Source organism: Amphiura filiformis, chromosome 9 (genome assembly GCF_039555335.1).
Source record: "Amphiura filiformis chromosome 9, Afil_fr2py, whole genome shotgun sequence".
Classification (NCBI taxonomy): Eukaryota; Metazoa; Echinodermata; class Ophiuroidea; order Amphilepidida; family Amphiuridae; genus Amphiura; species Amphiura filiformis.
Window position 1 is genome coordinate 21,278,995 of NC_092636.1, and position 14,053 is coordinate 21,293,047.

Below are 14,053 nucleotides of genomic sequence, written 5' to 3' on the forward strand. Positions count from 1 at the left end.
GTTTGTTTGTTTGTTTGTTTGTTTGTTTGACCAGGGTGGTTTGACCTATCGACGACTTATCATCCTGAGTTATTATATTTATAGCAAAAAGGTAAAAACTGAAATTTTAGGCTCGAGACTAGGGCGGGCAAAACAGCCCGGGTAAAACAGAAAAAAAAATTATATGATTTTAATGAAAATGGTGTTAAATTGTATTGTTTACCTGTCATATAATGTTTCTAATAAAGAATATTATTGTAGTCTAATAAATTAGCGCAAAAGGTCAAAATCGATAGGACTCATAAAACAAACGTTTGGGCCGAGTTGGTTCTGTGCGTGGGGGTCGGGGTGGGGGTGTGGTTCTGGTCGAGTTGAATTTGGGCCGAGTTGACCCGACTCGGGTGAAAGATCAACAACAATCAATCATATGATCGAGTACGTAGATTACTGGCATCCGAGAGTCTTCGTCTGTGGCTCAAATTTGGCTAAAATCGACTAATTTCGAGTTATGATTTGATAGAATTAACCAAGGGCAATACTTCCTTGCCGTCTTTTGTGTAAATCACTGATCAGTGCATAAAATAGTGACAAAATGTCCGCACCAGAAAGACCCCCGGTAAGTAGTTGAATTCGGCAGACATGCCACGTCAACGTTCATTCAAGTACTAGACCGAATAATCAGCCCCAGTACAAAATTCACTTGCTGACATTAATCTGTATAGGGACTGAAAGCTGGTAAGCTTATGATATAAACAGTACTTTTTGTGTCCATGTACTGATCGCAGATATCACAGAGATGTAGTGTAGACTAGTCGGGATTATGCACTTTCAGTTTCTCACACGTTTGAACGGGAATTGGATTGCGTACTTTTTCGATGTCTATACTAAAATGCAGCAAACCTTTTACAAGCGCGACTACCGTGATGTTGCAAATTCGGCGCTAACAACGCGACGGCGCACAGTTCATTCATAAATTTCCACTCAGCAACAACATGTCGTCTTAGCAGCCAATCAGAGTCAGAGACAAGTGCGTGCAACGCAGTATATACGCGATGTATCCTTACAATACGCGCTCGTCTAAGGTTTTCTGCATTTTAGTATAGTGAGCAAATTTCTTCAATATTTTGAGAAAATGATGTCAAATTTTCTATTCTATATTGTTTGGTAATAATGTCTTTTGCCAATAGTATGTTTAAAGTTGTAATTTTGTGTTTTTGATCGCAAAGATCGGATATTTTCGTTCTCGATTCGAATTCTGAACTCTTCACATGGGTGACGCGTTCCGCAGAACTTTGACGATACTTTTGCCTTTTTGGACACTAAAATGCTTTCGATCCTTAATTTTGTTTCAACCGAGTCTTAAATTAGCAAGCACAATAAGGTTGGTACCACTTTTATATACATTGATAAAATTTTAAAGATTTTTTTTCAAGTTTCTAACCGCAATAAATCGTTAAGTGTGTATTTCCCATTGACATCCAAAATGGGAAATACGAGTCTGATGGACATAGGAACGGTGTCCATGAGACTCGGCGAGTCTAGTGTAGACAGCGGAACTCAGTCTCAGTCTTCAATGATATTCAGTAATTTATCTTTTGGTCGTTACATGACTATCATTTGAAGACTGAGTTCTTATGATACATCTTCCGAGGAGCAGTTTCAGACAATAGCTCGGGATTATTGGGGCAGAGGTTATCTTTTGAATTCTTTCATGACCACTGAAGCATAGTCACGCCTGTCAAGGACACTCGGCGTGAATTGAAAGACCATGTCACTCGCCACTAAGGCTCTGAGTGAGTCCCGGGAATTCGAGTCCCGCCCGATAATCCTATTACCCGGGCAGGACATTCCCTGCCCGGGTACCCGAAATTTAAAATTAAAAAAAAAAAAAAAAAAAAAAAAAAAATTTTAAATTTTTTTTTTTCAAAGATTTTCAGTTTTGTAGTCTCTGGACCTAGACCTAAATGCTAGGATCATAATTGACCTAAAAAAAAAAAAATTTTTTAAATGAATTTTGCACATTGTTTTGTGTTTTTAATCTGAAAATTGATACATAGTTTTCATGTCTTACTCTATTAATGATATCAATTAATAGAGTAAGACATGAAAACTATGTATCAATTTTCAGATTAAAACACAAAACAATGTGCAAAATTCAATTTTTTTTTTTTTTTTTTTTTTTAGGTCAATCATGATCCTAGCATTTAGGTCTAGGTCCAGAGACCTAAACAAAACCGAAAAAAAAAAAATTTAAAAAAAAAAAAATTTTTTTTTTTTTTTTGCAAATTTTTTTTTTTTTTGCAATTTCGGTACCCGGTATCCTTTCGAAAAAAGTTCGGGTACCGGGGCGAATTTCGAAAATGAGAGCCTTACTCGCCACAAAATAATGTCAAAGGTCATACGACACCAATTTGGTGTCTTTCAGCACCTCGAAATATGATGCTTAAGGTCTATGACTGGATGTAGTGTACTAACGGACACTAACTTCACTTTAGCGCAGGGCTGTCAACTCACGCATTGGCAGTGAGTCTCGGGCATTTGCTCATTTTCTCCCAGTCTCACGCTATATCCAGGCTGGACACATCACACTACCGTGTGATGTGTCCAGTTCACCGAACTTACATATAAGATGGAGAGTTTAGCATAACGGCCTGCCTATTTACGCTTCCTGAAAACACTCTTGCACATAACATACAAAACCACAAATTCACTAACTTCAACTTGCACTACCGACACCATGAAAAATATTTTTAATTATTACCGATCCTTCAGAATACTTGCAAATATTGGCAGTTTCATAAAATCCTGCTGCTGAAAATCGTAAATTCCACAATCTTCTGTCAGATCCAGGTCAGTAATCACAGATGGGCGAATCTACCAGCGTGACAAGACCAGAGATAATAAAGGATGAGAGGCCACGCCGTACAAATAGCTAGCCTGATTGGCAAGCGTCGTCGCTGGCCAGATCTTCTACGGTCGTGTATGATGAGTAGAGACCATAGAGCCCTACATAGGGCTCTGTGGAAGAAACGGTTCCTAATTTTGAAGCCATGAATAATATATTCATTTATACGAGAACCATATTTTTGTACCAATCACAGAACAGAATTTCACCTACTCACAGCTGTCAATCATTCTTGTGAAACGTAAGCTCCGCCTAGTATCAAGGTCTTCTTCTGCGCATTGGTTGTGCGCATTAACTAGCCTCCAGCACAAATCCTGTGCACACGATCAGGTTGGATGGGCGGTTTACGCCTGGTTTACACAATAGGAACTGCGATGCATCCTAAACTGGATCGTTTCCGTGTATTCGCATTGCATGGTGGGTAATCGCCTGCCAGTTTGCGTAGCTCCACGTTCACAACAGTTTAAAATCAACACAGGTAAATCCATATAAAAATTAACATGGACACAAAATTGACATAGCTTATGTAATTCAAATAATAAAATAATAAAATGTACTATTATCATGATAGATGCACGTTTTATTAAAACTTGAAAAGATTATTAAGTCCAATAATTTGTTTGTGTTAGCTTGCACGAGTCACAAAATGGCGACCCATCACGCATTTTCTGCATGTGCCGACATTAGTCATAGTGACTGTCCTCAAACTAGCGCCAGTGTGTCTCAGGCCTGATAACGACCCCAGGTAATTTTATGCAGAAAGTTTTCTTGCGAACAGCTGCAGGTGACAATTAAACAATGAACACGGCTTGTTTATGTACATGCGTGGGGAGGCTTGTACGTCAGCTGACGTGTTTTGGACATGTTCGCGTAAAAAGTGTCGTTTTTCTTCATGAAAAATACCAGCGATGAACAGTTTTTTGTGGGCTATTTGATTTACAGGTATGTCGGTTCGTCATAGGGTAGAAATGATAGCTGTACAATTTGTATAACATACAGTTTAACATAGGCCTAAACATTAAATGGGCACAACTCGACCTTCCGTATTATGCACAAGTATGTGGAAGTGGCAGGTATAGTCTCACGCCAAAGGTAGACAAAAGGCCTGTCAAAACTGTTCCGTGTGTCCAAATACTCAAGTATCAAAATGATGGTCCACAATAGAGTGATTCACGCAACATGAATAAAAGATTAAAAAACTGTGAAGTAGGACCATGTGCTTCTTTTGTCCAATTTGCCATCAAGATTTCGAATGGAAACAGTTCAGACCCAGAACACGATCATGTCAGAAATTAATATTTTGTTCTGGGTCTGATTATTTTTACTATGGTACACCCATCGAATGTGTGTCATCAGCCCTCAGATCGGCCCTCAGAGACACACACACAGGCATAGAGTTCTGCAGTAGCATGTTTTGTTGACATTTTGTGTAATGTTTACATCCATGACAGTTCTAATACCATCATCAGACAACTCAAATACAAAGGATATCAGTTGGCAATCTTAATGTTATGCAATCGAGTTTACAACACTCTCACTCTTACAATGAGCAGAAAGTCACTCATGCACTGAGTCACACAATTCAAGTGCCAATATTGATTACCTGAAGTGGCCTACTGCAAATGACCAGATATAACCTTTCTGATTTACTTGATATTTTGCAATAACAAAACCATGTTTTCCTTGATTTTGGTATGAAATTGAGCAAATAGAATTAATTGTCATGTCAATTTGGAGTTATTAGGGGCAACTAATGTAAAACTGATATGAGGTAAGTTTTATATGTTTGGCATTACGTTTGGGTTTTGGAAAGAACCTTCTGTTAAATCATGCATGACTCAATTACAAGTCTCTAAATCCCTTTCTTTTTGTCTATTGATATTTTGAATAGTGTTTATCTTTCCCTAATAGATTATGATACTAAATGAACAATCAGTTTGGGCAGTTCGCACTACTAGGCCCTACATCTCATAGGACAATAAAGCTAGTGCCCTGATCGATTCTTCCTGCATATCAATATGCTTCATTTACATTACATTACAGAGATCGGACACTAATCCCAACCATAAAAAACCATGTATTATTTTGATTGAGCAGGAAAGATGTGATACTATTTTTTTTATATTAGTCTAGTTGCCGGCATCAGGTGTACATGTACATAGAATTTTTTTTTTTTATGATGCTGACATGGACGTACTGATTATTATGTATGATGCAAACTCATAGGTGTTGTGCGTTTGGCAATTTGGGAGAGGTGGGGGTTCAAGATGACCCCATAGGATTATAAAATCAAAATTTTAATTGCTCAAATACCTCTTTCAAATATATCAAATTATTTACATAAATAAACATAAATAAATAAATAAATAAACAAACAAACAAACAAACAAACAAACAAACAAACAAACAAACAAACAAACAAACAAACAAACAAACAAACGAAAAAAATTGAACAAATTGTAGTGTAGCATTAAAATCATAAATATAACCATTGCTGGCAGGAGGACTCGAACCAACGATATTGACATTAGCAGTCTGATGCTTTACCACTGAGCTATATGACAGCATCTAGTGATGAGGGTCGAGTTTTTAGCTTATACAGTGTTTGTCTGTGATAATGCCACTTCGTGAAAGAAAGAAATATAAAATCTCAATTTTTAATTTAAATTTATTTGATAATTTTCTAACCTATATTTTCTTTAAAGCAGGGACAAATATCTCCCTTTTTATCCAATTAGACCGCTAAATAAGAATCTACTTCTTTTATTACTGATTTAATTCCATGAATTTGTTCCATTAAGCAATACCAAAGATTAATGTCAAGCATCTCACAACAGATATTTAGTTGGATTAGTGGTCTTGCACAGTGCTTTTTAACCGGGAGGTACCGAGATCGATTCCCACCTCTGCCTACAATTTTTTTTTAAGACTGAATAATAACTTGACATTCGCCCTGACATTCTTACTGCAGAAGTGGAGTTATAACTTGTTAAACTTTGCTCCTTCCGTAAAAGGGTACATTATTTTGGCACTACATTATTTCTTTTTTTCCACATTGCTGGTATTAAATATAAAATGGTCATAATTGGCGGTCACTTCAAATCATCCCCAACTGAACGAGGTTCAGGAATGTCCTCTCATTGTTAATTGGTGGTTATCCCACCACTTGAACAGGATTTAGCCAAAGCAAACAAAGACTAAAGGTTTTTACTAATGCTATACATAAGTATAAGCTTATTATCCTCTTCAACAATAAGATTACAGATTGGTGCTTGACAATTTGCCGACTTTACGAGCGGTTTGAGATGGATGGTCACAATACGTGCTAGTGTCATTGGTTATTGTTAAAAGGCAATAAGGTGTGTAATTGCAATATTTCCTCTGAATAGGAAAGACTCTCTACATCGAACCATGGATGCTGGTGGTTCGCAATACTTTTATTTAAGAGAAGGTATCTTCCAAATCCAAATCGAAATGGGAATCTGTATTGCCTATTCTGAAGGAATTATTGCCATGTAAACAAACCATCCCTTGGCCCATATGGACATGGTTTACTGCTTTTCAGTACCCTGTTTTCCATGGGTGACTGTCTGTAGGAACCCATGGATTCGATCCATGTAGGACTATGGCTGCACATGCATGACATGTGCTCTCACAGGCCTTGTTGAAGGTTTTGAAAGGTCATGTTTTGGCACATATACAGTGTTCAGCTGGACACAGACAGGTGGATATTTAGAATTTCATTAACAAAGTGAGTACAAATTGGGGATCATATTTTTCAGATATGGAATAAGGGTTTTTAGTGCATTTTGGAGGTGGTAGGTGTGTGGGAATTCTCATAACTGGTGCAGATATCATGTTTTGGAATCTAAACAACTTTGAGGTCATGGAGCATGTTATTCATTCAAATATCATGCGCCATCTTGACCACTTTGATATATTGACTGACCAGCAACACGGCTTTCGCCGTAATCGCTCGTGCGAGTCCCAACTTATACTGACAATACACGACTTTGCCCTGTCTCTCGACAGTAGGCAACAGACTGATGTTATCATCATGGACTTCAGCAAAACCTTTGATGTTGTTCCACACAATAGGCTTATGCTGAAGCTTGACCACTATGGCATACGCGGACCTATACATGCCTGGATTTCAGACTTCCTAATGCGAAGACAGCAGGGTTGTCATTGGAGGTGAGAATTCGGACTGGGTACGTGTCCAATTAGGTGTACCGCAGGGCACAGTACTCGGTCCGTTACTTTTTCTCTTATACATTAATGACCTACCGGACAACATCACCTCCACGGTTCGACTATTCGCCGACGACTGTGTTATCTACCGGACAATTACAAACGACTTTGACGCTGACGAACTGCAGACAGACCTTGACCGGTTATCAGAGTGGGAAAAAAAGTGGCAGATGAAGTTTAACCCAGAGAAATGCTTTGTGCTTAAAATGACTCATTCACATAACCCTAAAAAACACAGTTACTCACTTGCAAACACCATCCTCCAGGAAACAAACTCACACTCATACCTTGGAGTAGAGATATCCAATGAACTAAAATGGAACAAACATATAAATAACATAGCAGCAAAAAGTAACAGGGCTCTGGGTTTTGTAAAAAGGAACTTACACTCATGTACAGAAGACATCAAGCAACTAGCCTATCAGTCATTAGTAAGACCATCATTGGAATACAGCTCGGCGGTATGGGATCCCTACACTTCCGACCAAATTTACCAACTGGAAGCAGTGCATAAACGAGCCATCCGTTTTGTCAAACACAACTACGACAGGAGAGCAAGTGTCACAGAAATGCTTAAGAACTCAAACTGGTCGACACTCCAACAAAGACGCAAGATAGCTAGACTTTCAACATTCCAGAAATCATATCAGGGTTACCTGTTCATCCCTATCCGAACACTACTACGCCCGGTCACGCGTCCTACTCGCCGTACCCACAGCAAATCATTCATAGAACTGTCAACATAAAAGGACTGCTTTAAGAACTCGATTATCCTTCATACCTAGAACACTAAAGGAGTGGAATAGCTTGCCTGAGTCAATCGTCAGCATTGAAGAACCCAAGCAGTTCAAAGCACAAGTAACAAATCTCCAATAGCTCAACCATTAAGCGCACACCAATTTCCGGTGAACTGTACCAAGAAGAAGAAGACAGCTTGTCCACCTGTGATGTGCCCTGAGTAGTTTAATTTGATGATTTATCTTTGTTTACAAAGTTACATGAGTGATGACATTTTAGGGGAATTCCCCTCTCAAATTGAGCAAAACAAGTTGAATCATATCTAATTTGGAATATTTGGAAACCCCCTTCAGATTGTAAAGAGATGACATCATATATGGGATTCCCCTCAGGAAGTGATGTAATGGGATTTCCCCTCAGGAAGTGATGTCATGTGAAAGGTTAATGTTATAATTAAGACTTTGGAATTTCCCAGATTGAGCATAATGTGAAGGTAGTAAATGGCCCATAATAGAATGGGGTTTTTCCCATGCTTGATATATAAGAAATGTAAACACAATTATTGTCACAGTTGATAGTGTTGATCTGGGCTATGCTTACAGTCCAATTCCTTGAAAGAAAGGAAATTACAAACCAGAAATATTTTATGTAGTCAAAGTACTACTATTTACCAGTGTTGTCGGAGAAGATCTAGAATACGTCAAAGAACGTTATTCTTCCAAGAAAGGAAATATATTCTTCTGTCGACTTGCTGAAGTCTGGTATTTTGATTCAACGCAACTGTCAAAATAAGTGGGGACAACTGCATCGCAGTCCTGCTTCCTGAAGATATTGTGTGAAAGGTGGAAATAGCACCAAGTTTGGAGAAAGCAGCGCAAGGAGTTAAATTTGGAGAACTGCACAAGGAGTTTACCATAGGAGAACGGGGCAAGGAGTTTAGCATAGGAGGACGGCGCAAGGAGTTTAGTATAGGAGAATTGCGCATAAGGAGTTGTAAGCGTGTTTGGAGAACACCATTTTAGTGTAAGGATTTTATACGCAAGGAGTTATCAATGCAAGTGTACAAAGGACTTCGCTGATTGTCGCAGGACAAGTGAATAGGGATATATTACATCAGTCGTCCAGAACATTACAAGAACTTTATGATCACCAAGAAGAAGAATGCTGGCTAAGTACAAAATAGATAAAGAGTGATTATATTTGATTAATGTATATGTGCATTTGTAGTCATTATATTGTACCAACGAAACTTGCTTTCAATTAAAGACTTAGATTTTGTTAGCTTAAACGAACAGTGTATTTGTGTTGTGCATTCGTGTGAGTTCGGGTAAAAGGTGATTTTGGCCTTGAGTCAAGTACGACTCGTAACACACCTTATATCTTACTTTGGTGATATGCTGGGTAAGTCATACTGACGTACATGTATGACTTGCCCACACTGGGTATATGCCAAATTCTGGACCGCGTTATACACGCATGTTTATCACAGAACTACAAACATGCCGAGTGTTCCAAGTTGGTCAAGAATGATATACTTACAAAATGTTTTCACCAATTAATCTTTTTGGCAGCGCCGGCATCCACTACTCAAAATATTGGACCTGCCTGTCGTCTATCACACGGTAGAGGATAGTAAAAACAAAAATTCCTATCGTTTATTCTCTAAATCACTTCTGTTTTAATGCTCGTATACACTTGACTCACTGCACATATGTTTAACTTTTTTTAATTACCAAAATTTACTTTATCAGATATATGCCCTTTTATTTCAGCCGAACTAATGACAAAAATGAAAGCAAATTACTATTTCATTTCAGCGCCAAGGTTGTGAATGAGTGCTTCTGTCAGTCAATCACAATTGGTAACTGATTATTATTTTCATCTCTCTATATAGATCAACAAGGATGAAGTGGAGGACCTAAGAAGACTGTTCTTTGATAAGTACAGTGCAGGTAAACAAACTTGGCTCTTATTGGAAATTTAAATTTGTAGCTACACCTAATTGTGTCTGTGTTTAGTTAACATATATGTGATGCGATCAAGCCAAATCAGTCTTAACTCGGAAATATTTATTTTGAGATATAGCCAAAAAAATGAAATAATTCCTTTTATTTCGTATTGTTTTGGAAACTCTTAATGAGTAACTGAAAATTTAATGTTCCCAAGTTCAGACTGATTTTGCTTGATCGCATCACATATGATAAGAGTGTTCATGGGCAATTCCAAGCAAAGTTGCTCCATATACAAACGTGTGAAAATTGTAGTAACTATGGAACTATGTGTGTGTCACCTTGACAAAATTGGTACAGTATCAGACAGGGTCTCAATAAGCATGATTTAGGGTAAAGTTGCATGTTTCTCTGGGAAAAAAGGCTAAATGTTTTGGTCTCATTGTTTCATACCCTAAAGAACTTTGTGTTTCAATGACCTGCACTATGGTCCACTAGTTCATTCCATACATTTCAGTAAGTGGATACAGTATCAATGACCTGAACTTTAGACCTATTCATTTCATGTATATGACCTGAACTTTGACCTGAACTGGTATGGGTTAGAACGTTTAGACCCATTCATAAGCATCATGTTCACAACACAAATTGTAGTGTGCAAATGTTCATGACGCTAATTAATTTAACAATCAGGGGGTACTACACCCCTGCCCAATTTTGCACCTATTTTTGCATTTTTCTCAAAATTATAGAGCATTGATGACAAGTAAGATATGTATATTATAGGGGCAAGGACTACAACTACTGCACTGGAAATTTTATTTCAGCACAGACAACAGTTGTGGAGTTACAGTCAAAAATGAGGAAAACCAATATTTGATCAATAAATCAATAACTACTTGCCTTGAGTTACTGAATTTTTAGTGCAGTAGTTGTAGTCCTTGCCCCTATACATATCTTACTTGTCACCAATGCGCTATAATTTTTGAGAAAAATGCAAAAATGGCCAAACAATTGGCCAGGGGTGTAGTACCCCCTTAACGATAGAGATAGATTAAATATGTTCTTATCTACAGAGGTTATATTTGAGAGGTTTAATTATTTCCCTTACAGATGAAGGAGGTGGTATATTTGATGATAGGGACATTGACAGGGTGCGCGCAGATGATAATTATCTCCATGGTTTCTTGATGATAGGCAAAATGAATAAACAAGATGCCCTCACAAAGATGGTTGATGCTCTCAAATGGAGGAAAGAATGGGGAATTAATGGTAGGTTTTATCATTTCCACATATTATCTGTGTCCCAGGTAGAAATTGAGACAGGACCTCACTATGGGTTCATTTGAGTTCAAATATGTTGCTTTGATCTTTATTTTGAACTTTGAACTATGGTACTTCATCCAGAGTTGAATAACACTTTCAGTTCTCGGGTTGGTTGGTTCTCGTAATAGGCCTATCTCTAATGGCCGTTACCCATATACCTGCCTTGACCTTTTAAACTACTATGATATATCTGGAAACCCATCGTTCACCTCTTCTAAGCCCTGAGTGTCCTGCTACTACATTGGAAGACCCCGAAAATTCTCCCGGTATCTGGATGTAGGCCGTTACTAAAGTAATGAAATCAATCTGGAGAAATGTGAACGCAATATAATAGGTTAGGCCTTACACTAACGGATTATTTTTATGTTAACCTTTCTGGAGGACCCCGGAAATAGTCATGTCCTGCTGAAATACATGAAATAGGCGTATACACACCTTTCATATTGAAATATGTGTTGAAAATAGGCCTATTGGTCCGATGAGATGCAACTGTTAGTCACATGCACTCTGTAATGCTTTCCGATGCCCGCACTGTGCCCGTCGGTACTCCGCGCACACACCCGTTGATACTCCGCGATAGCACTCTGCGAGCACGCGATAGTTTTGCACGCACGTCTGCGAAAGCACACGATAGCTCAGCGCGCACGGACAGACGGACAAACTCTCTATGATTAGTATTATGATATAATATCACACCATCAAGTAGTTTCCCATGTTTTCATTGAATGAACATCCCAATTTACCGGTATGATGTATGTATATATCCCTTATCATACAATGTACATGCTGACAACATATATTGACATGATGTATCATGTTATTAAGGACATGCGCGTGTGCAATTCTGTTTTCAAAACATAACAACTCGCACAGCGATGATACTGTCATAGTAATCATGGCATTTCAACAACAGGCTGTAAAGCCGGTGTGCCCGCATTGGAACACAGATTTCACAAAGATTTGCCACTCCTAATGATACAGAGAGCAAACAACAATGTGGTAAATTTCCTGTGGAACGAAATTTGCAGTGAGAGCTGGTCTAGATACTGAGCATCTCTACAGAGTGTTCATGACACCTTGTTTTAACCTGCCAGTGCTACCCCAGGCTGCTGTTGCTATAATTCCATCAACAAGAATTAGAAGAACTTGTAAATTATAACTTGACACCATAGGCGTAGATCCCGGGGGTGATTGGGGAATATATCCTCCCCAATATTTTGCCAGGACGGGATGGTACATACAATTATCCCACCCAATGTTGACAACTGTATGTGGGTTTTTGACCAAATTAACCTCATATTTGGCCAATTTAGCCCCAAAAGTGCCAATTTTTGTGCGCTTCGCGCGAATTTATTCCACTTTTACACCATATTTCACCAGTTTAGCTTCAATATGTCAATTTTTTCTGTGCTTTGCGCGCATTTGTAACAGGTGTTTATGGTACAAAACTACACGAAAGGATTAACATTAATGTATCACATGATTCATGTTCTTGCATAACATGTTTTTGTGTGCTTGTTTTCTTGTAGATTTAACATTTGAGGCATTTCCTGATTGGGCTCTGCAAATAGGAGGTCTATATTCCCGTGGTAAAGATAAAGTAGGACGAAAAATATGTAAGTTGATAATTTCATTTGATTGTCTAACTGATTGATTGGTAAAATGTGATTGTTTAATTGATTTAGTGATTGATTGATTGATTGATTAATTGATTTAATCAATATTATGAATTGATTAATGGATTGATTATGTATTCCTATTCACAGTGTGGTTTAAAGTGGCAACCCATAAGAAGGATGCATCTAGAGCAGAGTGGGTCAAAAAGTATATAGCATTCTGGTTGGATAAGCTACACAAGGAAAATCCTGGGGAAAATATAGTCCTTGTGGAGGATATGACTAATGCAGGATTGGCAAACATGGTGAGTGTGTGGGTTTATGTAATCGGTGCACACCGACATCGCCCGGTTAATAATTACATTATACAGCAGAGACACTGAAATGAATACCCGGGATTGATACACGTGAATGTGCTATATGGCTATGCAGATGTGTCAAATGCAGAGTAGTTAATTTCTGATGTAACATAATTGAATTCTTTTCAAAAACAAATTAATGATCGTCAAATTCAAATTCACTATGCACGATTTGATATTCAGACAATAAATCTTTGGATACCGGGGTAGAAAATGATGAATATCTCCCGTAATTGGTTTAGTCTAAAGAAGCCAGATTTTGTTCCTTGCACTTGAATATATGTGTTCAATGGATATGAAAGTCGTTAGCTAGCGTCTTGAGAAAGAAACGTGCCATGGTATCTAAATGGTAAGTTACAATTGATGTAAGATTCAATCATGTTACACAGTGGTTCATCGGAAATTAATAACTATGCACCCATTTGTCCATTTAATTTTTATCGTGAAGGCAGCTTTAGCTGGCCGAGTGGTGTAAAATATGGCTATGCAGATGTGTCAAATGCAGAGTAGTTAATTTCTGATGTAACATAATTGAATTCTTTTCAAAAACAAATTAATGATCGTCAAATTCAAATTCACTATGCACGATTTGATTTTCAGACGATAAATCTTTGGATACCGGGGTAGAAAATGATGAATATCTCCCGTAATTGGTTTAGTCTAAAGAAGCCAGATTTTGTTCCTTGCACTTGAATATATGTGTTCAATGGATATGATAGTCGTTAGCTAGCGTCTTGAGAAAGAAACGTGCGTCTTGAACTCAAAAACTGACAAAAATATTCTGATTTTATATGTGCCGAACTATAGCGCAGCGTAGGCTAGCTGCACTCACTCCCGTGGAGGCAGTCTAAAAGCAGACTTTTAAGTCGCCTGCTTAAAAAGTCAAAATTGAGAATTTACGCACATAAATATGAGAAGGCATCAGAGTGA

The 14,053-nt window shown here is 38.0% G+C and overlaps 1 protein-coding gene across 1 annotated transcript in view; it reads left to right on the forward strand.

Moving 5' to 3' along the window:
- Nucleotides 1-388: 388 nt before the first annotated feature.
- The window catches only part of LOC140160738 (motile sperm domain-containing protein 2-like), a 47,079-nt gene continuing 33,414 nt past the window's right edge, over nt 389-14,053 (forward strand). Inside the window, exons 1-5 of the mRNA XM_072184037.1 lie at nt 389-595; nt 9,768-9,825; nt 10,936-11,094; nt 12,678-12,764; nt 12,915-13,069. Coding sequence (XP_072040138.1) covers nt 572-595; nt 9,768-9,825; nt 10,936-11,094; nt 12,678-12,764; nt 12,915-13,069 — 483 coding nt within the window. The 5' untranslated portion in view covers nt 389-571. The remainder of the gene's footprint in view (nt 596-9,767; nt 9,826-10,935; nt 11,095-12,677; nt 12,765-12,914; nt 13,070-14,053) is intronic.